The sequence below is a fragment of the Talpa europaea genome, assembly GCF_964194135.1.
Source record: "Talpa europaea genome assembly, chromosome: 13".
NCBI classification, from domain to species: domain Eukaryota; kingdom Metazoa; phylum Chordata; class Mammalia; order Eulipotyphla; family Talpidae; genus Talpa; species Talpa europaea.
In genome coordinates this window covers 71,446,868-71,462,971 of record NC_140080.1, presented here as the reverse complement: position 1 = coordinate 71,462,971, position 16,104 = coordinate 71,446,868, and the positions used below count along the sequence as shown (strand labels likewise).

General features: G+C 40.8%; 1 protein-coding gene across 6 annotated transcripts in view; it reads right to left on the bottom strand.

Annotated features, from left to right (window-relative positions):
• The window catches only part of FHOD3 (formin homology 2 domain containing 3), a gene marked incomplete at both ends in the record, with an annotated part of 417,341 nt that overhangs the window by 79,863 nt on the left and 321,374 nt on the right, over nt 1–16,104 (bottom strand). For all 6 annotated transcript variants that reach the window (XM_084252166.1, XM_084252168.1, XM_084252167.1 and 3 more), the window contains one exon: nt 1,616–1,750. In XM_084252166.1, coding sequence (XP_084108292.1) covers nt 1,616–1,750 — 135 coding nt within the window. The remainder of the gene's footprint in view (nt 1–1,615; nt 1,751–16,104) is intronic.

The window sequence follows — 16,104 nt, the reverse complement described above, 5'->3', positions numbered from 1 at the left end:
ACCCACACACTTGGGATATTTGTTTTCACATGGGATTAAGGTACAACTGAGAAGATTTCACAACTCTGCTCATATTTTGACCATTTCTATGATTACACATACTCTACCTGGCTTCTGGAAGAAAAGTCACTGAACCTGTAAATCCTCACTGACAATGTTATATGTGCTTTGTAGGCTCAACTGGGATAATTGATAATATTGTTTGCCAAAGAAACTATCCTGTGGAACCAGAAAAAGGGAAGAGAAGTGAAAAGAAAGGTGTGGGGACTGGGAAGATGAAGAAAGCAAAGATGAGAAGGAGATAAAGGGAAAGGGATGCAATAAAGAGGAGGGAAGAGTAGAAGGAATGAAATGTATAAGGGAGATCCCGCAAGTGTTCTGCATTCCATGAAGCACTGCACAGCATGAACCCCAAGAGAGCAGAGTGAAAGGAGGTAGACAGAGAATGGGGAGCACAGAAGACCAGGCTGAAGGAGAAATAAAGAGATATTGGACTCAGAGGGGGGTGGACGAGCCAAGTCCTGGCAATGGAGCGAGTCATATCCAGAAGCACATCCTTGTTGCTGGACAGAGACCAACAAGCTCAGAGGACAATGGGTACAGTGACCTTCCTCTCCCATAGGAGGAGAGATTACTGTTGAAAAAAGTATACTGAAAATTGCTACAGGGAGAAGAAGCCAACCAGAAAGTGGGAAAAGCACTTATTTTCAGGCATCCAATAGAATATGAATAAAACATGAGTGGCTCTAGGGGGAAGTGGCAAATTAAGTTAAGACAATTAAGTTCTCTGTCTTCAGGAAGGCCTGGATAAGACCATTTGAGATAATGGATGGCCCAGGAATGGAATATACAAGTCCTTAATTGTATTTGGCTGACTGGCTGTGCTTCCTGCCATATGGTTAGAGAAGAGGCCATAACACAGCAGATGTTGTCTATTTCAGGTGTGTCTTGCTCTTCTGGAAAATAGAGACTGAATCTGAAGCAAACATCACTTCCAAATCCTTTAACGCCAGCATTAGCCATATAAAAACTATGAAGTTATGTGCTTTAAACTTTAATTCATTATTTGAAAAAATTCTTAAAATTCTTCTTTTTTTACATTTATTTATTAGTATTATTTTTTAAATTTTATGTATTTTTTACATCATTTTTCATTTTTGCACAATGTATGCAATTTCATCTTGGTTATAGTCCCCATACAATTCCCACCCCACCTTGTTTTGATCCTACTCCCTCTTCCCCCCACTGTAGTGTGTCAAAACATTAATTCAAAAGGGCACCTGCACCCCTATGTTTATAGCAGCACTATTTACAATAGCTAAGCTATGGAAACAACCCAAATGCCCAAAAATAGGTGACTGGATCAAGAAGATGTGATACATATACACAATGGAATATTACTCAGCAATCAAAAAAGGTAAACTCATGCAATCTGCAGCAACATGGATGGAGCTGGAAGGGATCATGCTCAGCAAAATAAGCCAGAAAGAAAAAGAAAAATACCAATGGTCTCACTCATAGCAGGAATTTAGAAAACCTAAACAAGGGATGAGGAAAAAGACTAATTATAATAAAGTAAAAATCAATATCAACAAGCAATAAAAATTCTTCTTACTTGAATTTGTTTCTTTCTTCCCGCTCTATTCTCTGCAACCTCTCTTCCCTCTCCAGCCGACGCCTCTCTCTCTCTGCTGCCAGAGATTCTTGGTGCTGCTTAAAGGACGACGTGAGGAGACCACTCAGTGATGACCTAAAGATACAATGAGTTAATAATGTTTTAATGGTTTAGCTTATGATTAAAAGAACTGAAAGAAGAATCAGACCCTGGATAGAATTGAGTGCCTACTGGTACCCAGGTATTGCATGGAGATAATTTCTTTATCTCAGATCTTTTGTTTCAGGATCTACCTCTGTAAGTGGAGATAAATAACCTCTTCCATGTGCTGAGAGGATAAAAATGTCGTAATGTATATAAAATGTACATCATGTTTGGCATATAAGCAGTCATCAATGATGGCTTACTTTCTGGCATCCAATAGAATATGAATGAGTATTTCATATATGAATAAAACAATGAAGTATTTTATACTTGGTCAATGTTAAGACTTTGATGACCAGGAATCAACATTCACACTAAAGCAGTTTTCTATTTTCTATGTACTGAAGATACTTTACCATATACGAGTTTTTCAATATACCTCCTCAAAATAATTTTGTCATTTTACAACCACATTTTGGGAAGACAGATGAGAAGAAAATGACAGTGATGGTCTAAAACCAGAATTTAGCAAATTTCACACTGTGACAAAGCACCCAGGAACACACTGCATGTTCAAAGGACAGTCCTTGACTCGTTACTGTACAAACTGGACTGCCCCTGAGGATGGTATAATGGGGATGGCCAGCTAGGGGGAGGCTTCTGTGAGGGAGCAGGGATGTGGATCACAGGAAATTTCAGGAAGATGGGTGAAAGAAGGGAAGATTAAGGAACTTCAAGGAAAATAAAGAAGGCAGTTTTCTTGGAAGAGGAATCAGCTGGATCTCTAGGGAACAATAAAATCTGTTGTGAACATTTATTGGAAAAATACATTTCTAAAGCTAAGATATAAATATTTCTGAAATATGATCTGGTACTTGAATTCAGTAACAAGGTGCCTGCCTGGTGGGAAACACAAGTCTCTGAGTGTAGGAGAAAGATGTGACTCTTATTGCATACATTCTTCCCTGAGGCTTGTAGCTATTCTTGCCAGAAAAAGCAAGTCACCTCTGAAGTGGGGGAAGTGGAGGGAAGAAACCAACAACCCCAAAAGCTACTGAGAGTAACTAAATCATATATGCAAGGTCACTAGGGAAGCTACTAGCCCTAGACACTTAGGCATAGAAATAATTTTATTTATCGTTCACATAAACAAAGTTCAATATGACTCCTGACTTGTTTAAGCTACTTGTTTTCTGTTACATGCAGTCAAATCTAATCCACAATCAGAGCAGAGGGGTCTACAACATCCCTTTCAGTGATTCATATACACTGTTGTGGATATGACAGATTTAACTTGATTAAATAAGTTTCACACAACAAATGAGCATATACACCCTGGTGTTCCAAATTAAACACTATCAAAAACTATCAATTCTGTCATAAAGTTCATGAATGAATGCCAAAAAGGGTATCATATGGGTCTATCTATATGGAATCCTAATGCAAGCGGGATGCCAGTGGGGATGTGATTGCTTAATAAATGGTGTTGATAACTCATATATAAAACAAAATATAGTTCTCCCTTCTTCACACCAAACACATGCATAAAAAAAGTGAGAAAAGCAAAAAGTAAAGCTTTACAAGAATTAGGAAAGAATTCTTAGAGTAAAACCAAAGAGGGCAATCTGAAAGGAAAAACTTAATACATGTGCATATATTAGAATTTAAAACCAGTTTAAAAACTACAATAAATTAAGAATTAAGGAAGCCATAGTCTGGGGAAGCTAATTGTAACACATATAAACTACATAGGATTAGCATTCACAATACAAAGAGAATCCCTCTAAATCAGAATGAAAAAGACAACTATCCAGTGGGGAAATGAGCTAAGAATGATGGGTGAATTAAACTGTCAATAATATCTGAAGGATGCTCATCTTCACTAGAAAGCAGGGAAAGGAATTACAAGCTAAACCCATAGCGTGATATATTGTTCCACACCTCTCAGACTGACAAAAATTAATGTTTGGTGACACTAAGTATTGGCACAGAACAAGATGACAAGAATTGTCATATATTGCCTTCAGGAGTCTACATTGAAATGATCATTTTGGAGAAGCACTTAATATATTTAAGATGTGCATATCCTACAACCAGCAATTCCCCCTGGAGGTTTATATGAGAGAGTAATTTGCATGCAAAATGATAGACATAAACAGGAATACTATGCTATGCTGCTGGGCACTGTTACTGGTCAATAATAAGGAACAAAATCAAATATCTACAAATGGAAACCAAAAAAATAGCCAATTTTTACAAAAGAACACACTATAACTGTGAAAATGAGTAAATTAGAGTACAAGGAGTAACATGGGTCATTCTCAAATACAATATATTGACAGCAAAGACAGTTCTGAGACTAAACTACAAAGTTAAATCACACACAATATAAAAATACACTATTTAGGGATACATGTATATTTGGTAAAAATATAACATGGAAATGATAAACACTAATTTCAGGGTGGTAGTCATCTCTGGAAAAGAAGGAAAATAAAAGGAATAAGCACTTCAAGTTTATATATAATGTTCTTTATTCTTCATTGTTCTAAATATTTCTGTAATTACCTATAATCTTCTGTAAACCGGGAATGTATTTTCAAAAGTCATTTTATTTCTCTCAAAGGAATCAAAAGGTCTTTGGGTAGACAAATAACTCATCTTTAATATTAAATATCCTTGAAGCCCTGAGCTAGCTGAACATCAAAAACTATGTGCAATTCCAGAATTTAAAAAAAAAAATACAAATAAGCTACTCTATACAGGAGAATTATTTTCGGGACTGTTTTCTACCTATATAGTGAATTTGATTCTAGCCCAGCTCCCTGTCTGCCCTGCATGTCTGTTTTCTTAAGCACTAGCACCTTCACTTTCTGTGTTCTTTTTGGGTGGGATGAGAGGTGCAAGCTTGCTGTCCATGTTCTTATTGAGGAGCAAAATAAGGACCTTGGGTGGGATCTCCCCTTTCACTTGTGACTTTAGTTGTTTCTTCTAGATAGTTGACCTTATTTCAGGAAAAACTTAATACACAAATTAATAATGGGTCATTCGTGACTATACTAATAAAGTCACAGTGGAACGTTGCTACATCCAATCCATTACCATCATTTCCTTGTTCAAAGTGAAGCTTTTAGAGTTTGTTGAAAACTTTAGAACTAGACTTGAGAAAGTTAAGTTTCTGGTGGGTGTTTCCTTCCTTCCTGGGCACCTCTAAGGAAGGGAAATGCAAATCATACTCCTCTGCATTTGGACTTTTGCAAGAGCAGAACTTCTCTGGGCTCTGAGCCAGAACACACCCATGGACACATGAGCAGCAACATCAACACGGTGTGCAAGCTTTTTCCTTAACAACTTCATGTCTGAAATTTCTTTCAGAACTGAAATGTGAGGTGCTAACTCAAAGCAATGAGGAATGGTTCCTCTTTATCTGAAATGAAGCAATTTCTTGGCTGTCCTACCCCAGACTCCTGTAGCAAGATGGGAGAATTAAAGGAGCCCCATGAGCTTATCTCTCTTGGATGCATTTAAGCTATTTTGGTCATACTGGAAACAAAGCGTGGTAAAGAAAGTGTTAGTAATTAGTAGGTCTCCTGCTATTTAAGTAAGCCAAACATGTCAGAGTATAAAGCCTGGCCTTAAAAATCCTATTTCTAGAAATGGATTCAACGTATAATACCCATGCTCAATGCTGGGATGCGTTCAAATCCTACATAGGGGATATCCCAAATCATTCTTTTAAAAAAATACAAATACACCACCAAAATTCAAGCTAACATGGCAAATTTGTCCCTTTTTAAAGGCATCTTTACCAGATCTTTACTTTTCATGTTAGGTAGTGCAGGAAAATACAGTGATTGGAGGTTGCTATGATGTTGAAGTTGGGACAATCTGTGGATGAACTACGGTGGAAAGGGATGAACACTTGGATGGAAGAGGTCTGAGTGTAGCCAGTCATTTAACCTCGCTAAGCCTCAGTTTACTTCTTCATAAAATGGAGATAATTATATCCCTAACTCATGAAGTACTATGTGTTTAAATGAGAATGTAGACATGAGTTTGCTTAAAACAGCAACTGGGCCACAGTATGTAGTCACTTTATATTGGGAGTCATATCTATAGATGGAGGGAGCGCTGGCACTGCAGCTCCCAAGGTCAGGTCTGGAATACAACATTGGCAGTTCTCAGACAGAGGGTCTGGAGTGGGCTGAGGGCTTGAGCTGAGCCTTTCCGTCAAGTCCACCAGCTGGATCAGACATCAGGATGGCATGCCACCCTGGAATGCACCTGGAAAACTGAAGTCATCTAGTTTTACACCCAAAGCAGCTGCAAATGAGTAAGGCCAAGCAGAAATGCAGGTGGAGTGAAAGGATTTTGCAAGGGAGTGGATGATATACTCTGAGTGAGAGGAATTCAGTATTTAATTTTGACCGTACTATACTCCAGCCCTGTAATATCATATGGTTAAAGTCTTCCTTGCTGGAACAGGAACTCTATTTCACTGAAATATGATTGTTAATAACAGTTAACTTTCATGGAGATAATATGATATGTCAATTATTGTACCTTAAATGACTCAATTCTGTAAGGATTAAATCTCTTGTACAGTATCAAGTTTCATTTTCACCTTTACAGATTAGGTACCGTGAAGTGTCATTTAGGACACGGGAACTGAACTTTTAAATAGTTCTGTTAAGGACCTCCCCTGATGGTGCAGACAGTTGAGCACTGCATTGTGAAGCTGTCCACAGCCTCTGCAGCGCTAGTTCGATCCCACTGGCCAGAGAGGGTCCCACATGACACAGCAGACCTATCCTGTCTCTTCCACTGCTCCCCTTAGCAGTGTATTTCATCAGTCTGCCTGTTCTGTTCCCTGCTCTGTCCCTGGTGAATCCTCTCATCCTCCCGTGCATCTGGCCTGCACCCCGGTTCTTGTATAAATAAATAAATAAATCTTCAATAAACAAACAAATAAATAAATAAATAAATAAATAAATAGGCTGTTAGACTACAGCCCCAGTGTTGACCATGCAGTCTCACTTTACTGTGCTGGCTCACGTGAGGATTAAATCCTCCAGGCCCTGGCCCGCATCACAGTGCACTTCGGCCTGCCTGCTGCCCCCTCTGCAGGCACTGACCCCAGCATCCAGCAGTCCTTGCCTATTCCCTCTGATTTTCCACCCTCCTGACCAAGACCAAATGAGTCCTCCAGCCAGGAAGAGGTCAGTCCTCTCCTGTCACAGCTTCAGTTTTACACATATTTGGCTTCGTAAGTAAACTCCTCTCCTGAAGCTTCCAAAAGTTCTGATTGCCACCAACATCTTTGTGTACCACAGTTTCCAGGCCTTGCCAGGCCAGACTTAGGCCTATTCTTCTGAGTGTTTTTTTCCCCCTTCTTCTTCACTCCAGACCAACTTACTTCCTGTACACTTGCTTCTTCTCCAAACACTAAATTTCTTCCAAACACAGTCTCCCAGCTCTTCAGGATCAGACTTGAAGAAAGACATGGGCTCACTCTATTTTCCTATCTCTCTCTTTAACCCAACGTCCACCAGGCAAACCTAGGGGCAAACTGCAATTTGTCTTACGTCAGTGACTTGGTTTCCTGGGCCTCTTACCAGAAGTGTCCTTCTGAGAACAGAGCCCTGTTCTAGATTTCCACTCTAATGGCCTCTCTCTCTAGCTCTCCTATGAAGGTACATTTTATCCCCACAGCATTTACTATAGTGGAAAGTCTTTACTTGCTAAAGGCTTGCTTATCTTCTGTTTCTGCCATGGACAGTGAGCTCGAGTTAGGGACAGTCTGATTCCATTAGTGTTGGACTCCGTGACAAGCACAGGGCTGGCATATTGTGAGCATGCAAGTACTGTCTGAATGAAATATGAGTATTGTTGGGTGATGTGATGTGTGTGTGTATGCACACTCAACAGTTCCCAATAGCTAGGTTTCCAGCTGTCACCAAGTACAATGGCTTGGCACTGACAATGTCAAAAGATCATAGCGTGATAAAGGGTAGGGAGGAATTTCTATCTACATATCCATATTTCTCTGCCTACAACTAAGTGGGTGTATCTGTGTGTGGAGATACACATCACACACACATAGACAAATTGCAAAATATACACATACACAATTTGCACACACATGCAATTTGCAAAATCAACATAAAAGCTCAGTTCTTCCATTACAATAATCAAGCTTATTTAGTCATTGCTGGGCTTGAAGGGATGAAGTAGAGAAACGGGATGATGTCATAAGTATTAGGAACCCAGGAATGCATTTTCTGAAGGAGAAACCTTTCCCACTGTCTACCCAATTTCATTCTGTAATCTTTGTAAGAAGGCAGTGCAAAACAACTCTAGCCAGGGACAGCTGGAGAGCTGGACGTTGGTGCCCCTCACCACAGTAGGGTTGATGACAAATGGGCTCAGTTTATAACACTGAGTAACTGCAATGCCCATAGCTCTGGGGTGTGGGTGTTACATCCACACTCTTTGATGAATGATATCTGCACGTCATTGTTACAGATTTCACCCAACTCTATATAAACAATGTTCTCACTTCCAAATTGAATTACTGTATGTACCACTTAAGGTTGCTATGTATTTCCTCCACATAAACACAGATGAGAGTAATGTCTAATTAAAAAAAAAAAACATTCTAATTCCACTTTCCAAAGGAGGAAAGGGGATGCAGAGAGGTTAAAGGTGAATCATCTTCATCCTGTGACTTTGTGGGATCCAGATTTACTACTATGGTTTGTGAGTCCCGTTTTAGAAACAAATGGATTAACACATAATGATTCAAAGGGCTGAGAGGTGACAGAGATTTATGAACCCACAAGGATGTCACAACTTATTCTGCATGAGGAAGTCAGAGGAATTTTACGGGGCAGATGTCATCTCCTTAGGCCTTAGAGGATAAGAAGGAACCACCAGGATGAAGTCACCGAGAGCCAAAGGACAGAGCAAGATAAAGGGAGGGTCCTGAGGAGAGCCTGGTGTGTTCATGACAGCATGCCTCTGGGGATGAAACACAGGGGCTTGGGGACACCCATGGTGGACAAAGCAGGAAGGGGCACACAGGGCCCAAAAGTGAAATCCTACAGGTGATGTTAATCAGGTTGGGCTTGACTGCTAAGTCGTGGTGGTTATTCAAGGTGTCCAAGCACTGCTCAGATCGGTATTTCTGAAAGCAGGTAAGACATGCATGACTACAATATATAGCCCAGCAAGACAAGGGTTTTGAACCAAATCTATGGTAGCAGGAATGGTAAGGAGTCAGATCCAAAACAGATGGTAGAGAGGGAATCTCTATTGTCTGTTGAGGACCAGGAGTCCCCTAGAGGACAGGAGACTCACATAGAGCCTAGGCACCCTAAAACCCACAGATGCCTCATGAAGCTGCCTCCAGAAGCCTGCCCCTAGTGTATACTCCCTCAGTCAGGGCAGCCAGTGCTTCTCCTCACATGCACTTTGGATGTAACACAATCAATTAATCAGGACCACATTTTGCCTTACAGGGACTTATTGTCAGTAACAAGATTGCTATCAGGAGCTAGCAGCAGGCAAGTAGGAAGTCTCCTTGCAGTGCAGTGCAAGGAGCACACGGTTTCTTTGTCTGCATGTCAGGGGATCCGTCTGCATGGGCACTTATTTCCTGTTGGTAGTTGTATCAACTTGACAGGGTACCATTAATTGTGATCTCATAGAAAGGTGGTGCCCTCTATCCCCTTTTATATGCAATTCAGGATTTCCTTGGGTGTTTGGAGTTTTTTTTATTTACTTTGATCAATCTGTATTTTTTAATGAGAGCCCTGCTGGACACCTCCACTCACACAATTATATAAAGTACTGCAAAGATCAAGTGATGGAAAACATCCAGCAAGTATTTGGGATCCAGAAAAGCACCATATTCTTGGGAACAAAAATGATTCAAAAAGCAGGCAATAGAGCCTTAAGGCAAATGTAGATACTAGTGAAGAAAAGAAATGATACAAAGCCAAAGCATATTAGAAAGTCCACATGGAAGAGGACACCAGGAGGAGGGAGACGTGGGTACCAGCACATTATCCTCAGCACAACAGTCAACAGGTCTGCCAAGCAGGCAGGAACTACAGAGCTACAGTAACTGGAAACAGGCAGGAACTACAGAGGAAACAAAGGACTGAATTCTGAGGGACTTGTCATAGCAATGGTGGAGACAGGTATGCAGAGGGCCACAGGAAGTGAGGTCCCAGGAGGCGGCACCTGAGCTGGGAGGAAGCGCCACCACTCAGCCAGGCTCCTATTCACAAAGGCAGCTGTCCGCCCCAGCCTCACGAATAGTCTCATGTCAACCACCACAGACAACGCCACACAGCAGATGACAAAAGTAACAGAACTGTTCAAGGTAGCACAGGACATAGTCATAATCCAAAGACTCCTAGCTGAGTGGCAAAGTCAACAACTGGGAGGAAGGACAGTTCCTGACAGCCTAGAATAAGGTTGATCAGAGAAGACAGTTACTCAGAGGAGATGGGCAAATGGCAATGGTTGAACACAGAGACACATAAATGAATACAAATTCCCGTTGATATATGACAAATTGGTAGGAAATGATGAATTAGTCAATAAAGGGTATTCAAACAAGTGAAAAAAAAAATTAAGTTGGATTCCTGCCTCATACCACATGCCAAAATAACTTCCAGACAGATAAAATCCTCCACTGTGAAAACTGTAGCAAAGAAATACTAGTTGAAACCCGGAGAGAAAAGGACTTGCTCACAAGAAACACAAAATCCAGGCGACAGAAAAGATAAACAATTTAACTCAAAACATTGAAATGTTTCTATATGATAAAAACACCATACATAAAGTTTTAAAAAGACCAATGACTGAGGAAAATAACTGCTATTCCTATCAATTTATAGGGAACTTCTATACGCCAATAAGAGAAAAAACTCAACGATCATAAACTAAAAATTCACTCACAGTCATCTATTTTTGGGCATTTGGGCTGTTTCCAAAGCTTAGCTATTGTAAATAGTGCTGCTATAAACATAGGGGTGCAGGTGCTCTTTGGAATTGATGTTTCTGTGGTCCTTTGGGTAAATACCTAGGAGTGGAATTGCTGGATCATATGGAAGCTCTATGTTTAGTAGGTCCAGAAATCTCCACACAGCTCTCCATAGTGGTTGGACCAGTTTGTGGTACATATATACCATGGAATATTATTCAGCATTCAAAAAAGATAAACACATGCAATTTGCAGCAACATGGATGGCGCTGGAAGGGATCATGCTCAGCGAAATAAGCCAAAAAGAAAAAGAAAAATACCGGATGGTCTCACTCATAGCAGGAATCTAGAAAACTTAAATAAGGGATCAGGAAAAAGAATAACTATAAGAAAGTGAAAATCAAAATCAACAAAAACTATGAACCAGAGACACTTTTTGGGGAGTGGGGGCCGGGAGGGGAGGGATTGGGGTCAGAATGGGGCATGTGTATTTGTATGGGGGAATATAAAAATAAAATTTATTATTTAATAAAAAAAAATTCCTTTGAAATAAAATACTGAAAAATTTAAAAAAAAAATTCACTGACAGGAAATATGAAAGGCTCTTGGACACCTGAAAACATGCTCAATCACATTTACTTTAGGATAAATGCAAATTTAAACTTTAATGACATCTAACTCTTCACTACCATGTGTGATTGAATGGCCCTCTGACAGAGGTTTGGGGAAAACAAGCTCTCCCACAGCTGAGAATCAAGTCTGATAGTCCTCATGAAGAGCGACTTGGCAAAAATCAATCAAATTTGGAAACATATGAAGTTTTTGATTTACTAAATCTATTTCTTGGAACTTATCCTAGACATAATTACATGTGCAAAATGATACATGTACAGGAATTAACTGCAACATCCTTTGTAGTAGAAAGTGATTAAGAAAGAATTAAGAATATCTTTAATTGAAAGATTAGGATGTGTTCTAGTTTGCATAGTGAGTTACTATTTGTGCAGCTCTATTAAGCATGTACGTACCCTGGGAGTACACATTAAAAGAATTGTTAGGAGTGTTTGCTTCTGGGCAGGATAGCTGGGGAAAAGGGAGTTTTTACGTAAAGCCCATAAAAATCTTAAGAAAATCAAATTTAAAGTTAAATCCTTTATTCATCCTAATTGTTCACTATTACTCCCAAAGGAGCTAACATTACTTATATCTGGTCTTATAGTCTTCCGGGAAGTTGGAAAATCTCTGCTGGGACAATTACAAGCGGCAGACAATTCCCAAAAGGCAGGTGATTGTCACTGTCAGTGAACAAGGGCACTATTGTTAAAAAAAAAAAAAGAGAATAGAACCAATGCTGAAAGCAAATACTGATGCCTCAGGTTTTAACTCCCATGAAGTCCTCCCTGCCCCTAGAATCTGGGCCTGAGCTTTCTTCTAGTTGCTCCCATGACCACTTGGCATGCTCACCTGCTCACACCCCTTCACGGTATAGTTAGGCCTCCTTCTCAGTCACTCCCCAACCCCAGCACAAAGACCAAGTGCCTTAAGGCACCCTCAGCCCCACGCTGCTCCTGCACAGTCCCTCAGTAACCACTGTCCTTACACTAAACATGCCTGCTGCCACCATTTCTGAAAAGGCCCACAAGATGGAGATGTCCTCCCAGGGATGGGAAGTGAGCCCCGTCCTTCCTAACGTCCCAGAGACACAGTTTTTCTTGTGGTATGGTTATTGTTTGTTTCATCTGAATAACTGAACATGAATTGTTCAAATATTCTTGTAATTTTGCTTTCTTTTAAGAAGAAAACATTTAGAACTTTTCTACTCAGAAATCACATGTTCAAAATAGAAGATTTTAAAAGACAGCTTTCATGAAACAGTTACCTCTTACATCCTGGAGGGCCTCTGTGAATCACTCTGACTTTCTTGTTTTGTTTTGGCACAACTCAAGTTCCAATTACATGAAAATTAATGCTACCCTGTCTCTAAAACACAGTCTTAAAGAAGAAACTGTAATAGGAGATGTGGAAAAGGATTTGTTTTTAATACCCTTTCCTTGACTTATTTTTTATATTTTTTCTTCACTTATTCCTTCCTAAGTTAATTTGGAGTAAAATTGTTACTCCAAGTTTCATTAACATCTAACACATGAGCATGTTTGGGAAAAATACTAAGACTTCAAAGCACAAAAGATACTCAGTCGTATTTCCATAGTGACTGACCTGCCTGAAGGGGTGTTTTAGTTGGCCTGATTTTCCTCGGACTTCAGAGAAGCAAATCTTGTTTCCAAGTCAAGGGAATGGAGTTCTAGAGCTCCCCAGCATTGCACAGGGCCATGGATGCTGCTTATTAGTCAGGGTAGGCTGACAGAGATAATGGATTCTCATGGCAGAACTATAACTGCTGCTCATAGAACTCAGTATCTTTCCTACAAAGTTTTTCTTTTTGGCTTCAATAATAAATGGGTTTCTAAAACTCATTATCAACAATAAATTTTACAAAGTCTAATGAAATAGATAAAGCTCACTAAAAACCACCATATATCTTAGTTGGGCAGAAAATACTTATGAGAAATAGATGAGTGATAGCCAAAGAACTTAGTTGCCAAAAAATGAAAAAGAACAAATTAAACTGTATGAAAATATATATTATCCCAAGTGCACATGACATAATGTATGTAGGTGATGGTGTATTGATTCTTATTTCATAGTGTCAACACAAGCTGGCAAGGTGAGCATAAAAAAAGGGGTAATGAGGTTAAACCAGTCAGGTTTGATAGTTTCCTTGTCTTAATAAAGAAATTGCACATCTGATATTTCAAATGATTCATCATTTGAAAGTTTTTCAAAGTCACAGATGGTGATAGTTTTAAAACAAACAAACAAACCATGTCAATGTATATGGGCCAATAAACTCTTTCACTAGTGGATACAGCAGATGACAATAGCTGTCATTTCCTGTAGCAGAAGAGCACCGTAAGAGAGGTAGCTTAGAGGACGGAGCTCTCTGGCCACTGTTATTCCCCAGGGACCTGTCTCAGCCCGGAGACTTCAACTATAAGACCAATGAGACCACAACCCCTCAGAGTCTGAGAACAAGCATGGACTTGTCATGCTTGCTGCTCCAGGCTGAAATCCCCACCCTCAATTTGCTTTTCTTCCAGTATCCTCTGTCTCAGGCCTTTTAAAAAAAAAGATTTAATTTTTATTCATACAATAGCTGTGGTACAGGCCAGAGGTGCAGGAGGGTGAGAGGATTCACCAGAGACAGAGCGGGGAGCAGAACAGGCAGATGGACCGAAAGCACTGCTGAGGGGAGCAGCGGGCCAGACAAGAGATGTCTGCTGCACCATGTGTGTTCTCCCTGGCTGACCAGGAATCAAACCCCTGCTGCAGAGGCTGCGGACAGCTTCACAGTGCTGTGCTCAACCCACTGCGCCACCAGGGAGGCCCTCTGTCTCATGTCTCATGTGTAACATTCACATGCTTGCACAAGCCTGAACTCTCTCACTCACTCACTCACTCACTCACTCACTCACTCTCCCTGCTTCCCTAGCTTCTGCTCTTCTGGTCTTGGTAATGGTCACCCTGGACCCAGAGAAGGCTTCTGCTGGTCCCTATCCTGCAGCCTTGCCCTGCTGGGCTCCACTCACTGTTGTGTGAGAGCACATTGCCAGCTTCCAAACACAAACAGCTACTGTAGTCTCAGGGAGACAAGCCTCCTCCCCGGGGAGTTCTGGGAAGGGATGCAGTCCCACATTTCCTACTTTAATTCCCCCTGGGGGATACCCAACTGCATGGAGCAGAGGAGCCTGTACTCCTAGCCCTTCTAATGCAAGCCTTAATTTGGGTGCCCAAGGGTCAGGGCATGGGAAGAGACGGGACTTTCCCTTCAAACCTGGGAATAACTTCCCCGAAGTCCAGGGCTCCAGAAACCTGTGGACCTCCAGGCCTAATAGTTCAACTTCAGCGACTTCCAAACTGTCCCCGAGTCAATGAGTGGGATAATTTACCCAGTCCCTCAACCAGCATTTATTCTAGCTCCCCCTTAGCCAGCTCCTGGGTACTGTGGGGGACGGCAACCAACGGAGTCTGGTTCCAGCTCCTGAGGAACTGGCCCCTGGGCAGATGTGAGACATGCAATATAATTTCATCCAATCTAATATTCCTCACTTTGGCCCTAAATCTCACATCCCACATGACAAGGACCCTCTATGGGTCACTGTTCTGGAGCACAGGCCACCTGATGTCAAGAAGAGATGCCCTCAGGTAGAGGAGAGAGGCTGTCTTCAGGAGGAGCAACTTGTTACCTTATTATCAAGACCTAACTGAACTTGTATATGCCCCAACCCAGGGTCATGGTGGGCAGTAGATCCCGAGTGTGTGACACTGGGGGCTTTACATGCTGTCCAGGGTACTAACGGTGACCTGTGGCCAAGCAGGGCCCATGGATAGCCCTTCCTGGGGATGTCAGGTCTCGCCTGCCTGCTCTACATCCTGACTAAATCACCTGCAGCACTCAGCAAAATACACTTCAGAATACATAGGAGATGATCAGAATGTATAATACAGGCAGAATTCAGTTTAAATTCAGGAACTGAAGCAAATGATCTCTGAATTGTGCAGGCCTAGACTATGATCAGTCAGGAGCTGCTGAAGTTACAGCCAGTCCCCACACATTCTCACTTCCCCCTGGAGCCACAGGGGGGGGTTCATGCAGCACTTTCCTGTGCATATTTTCATTTGCTCATCGAAACCACCCTCTAAGGTAAGGGTTGGCATAATCGACATTTTAGCCTTAGGGATTAAATAACTTCCAAGTGAGTGAGTTGGAACCCTACCCAGTCTTCTCTAACTCAGCACTCTTGCCCTATAAGGATAACTAGCTTTAATTGTCCTAAAATTACAGATCTTACCTTTCCCTTGTAAACACATTCTTACGCAATCACTCCCTAGTTGGAGTGATAATCAGTTAATTTCTGGTGGTCTAATACTCCTGCCAAGTTAAATTCCTTCCACGTACTCCTTATATGATTCTTTTCTCTTCTGGTAGGTCCTGGATTAATTACACAACCCCTTAATGAGCTCAATACCTCCTGATTTACATAGAATTATTCATTCAAGGTGAAAACTGATGTGTAAAAGACAAATTGCAGAGCTTCCATAAAATCCAGAACAGTTTTTAAGTGGTGAATCAAAATACTCACATTTAAATATTTTAGAATTTTTATACTTTCTATGGAAAGTATGTACTTAGCATATAGCATACAAGCAAATAGTGTGAAAGAGAAAATATCCTTGCTTTTTGACTATATTCTGTAAAGGAAAATACTTCAGATTATCTTTGTTATTTATA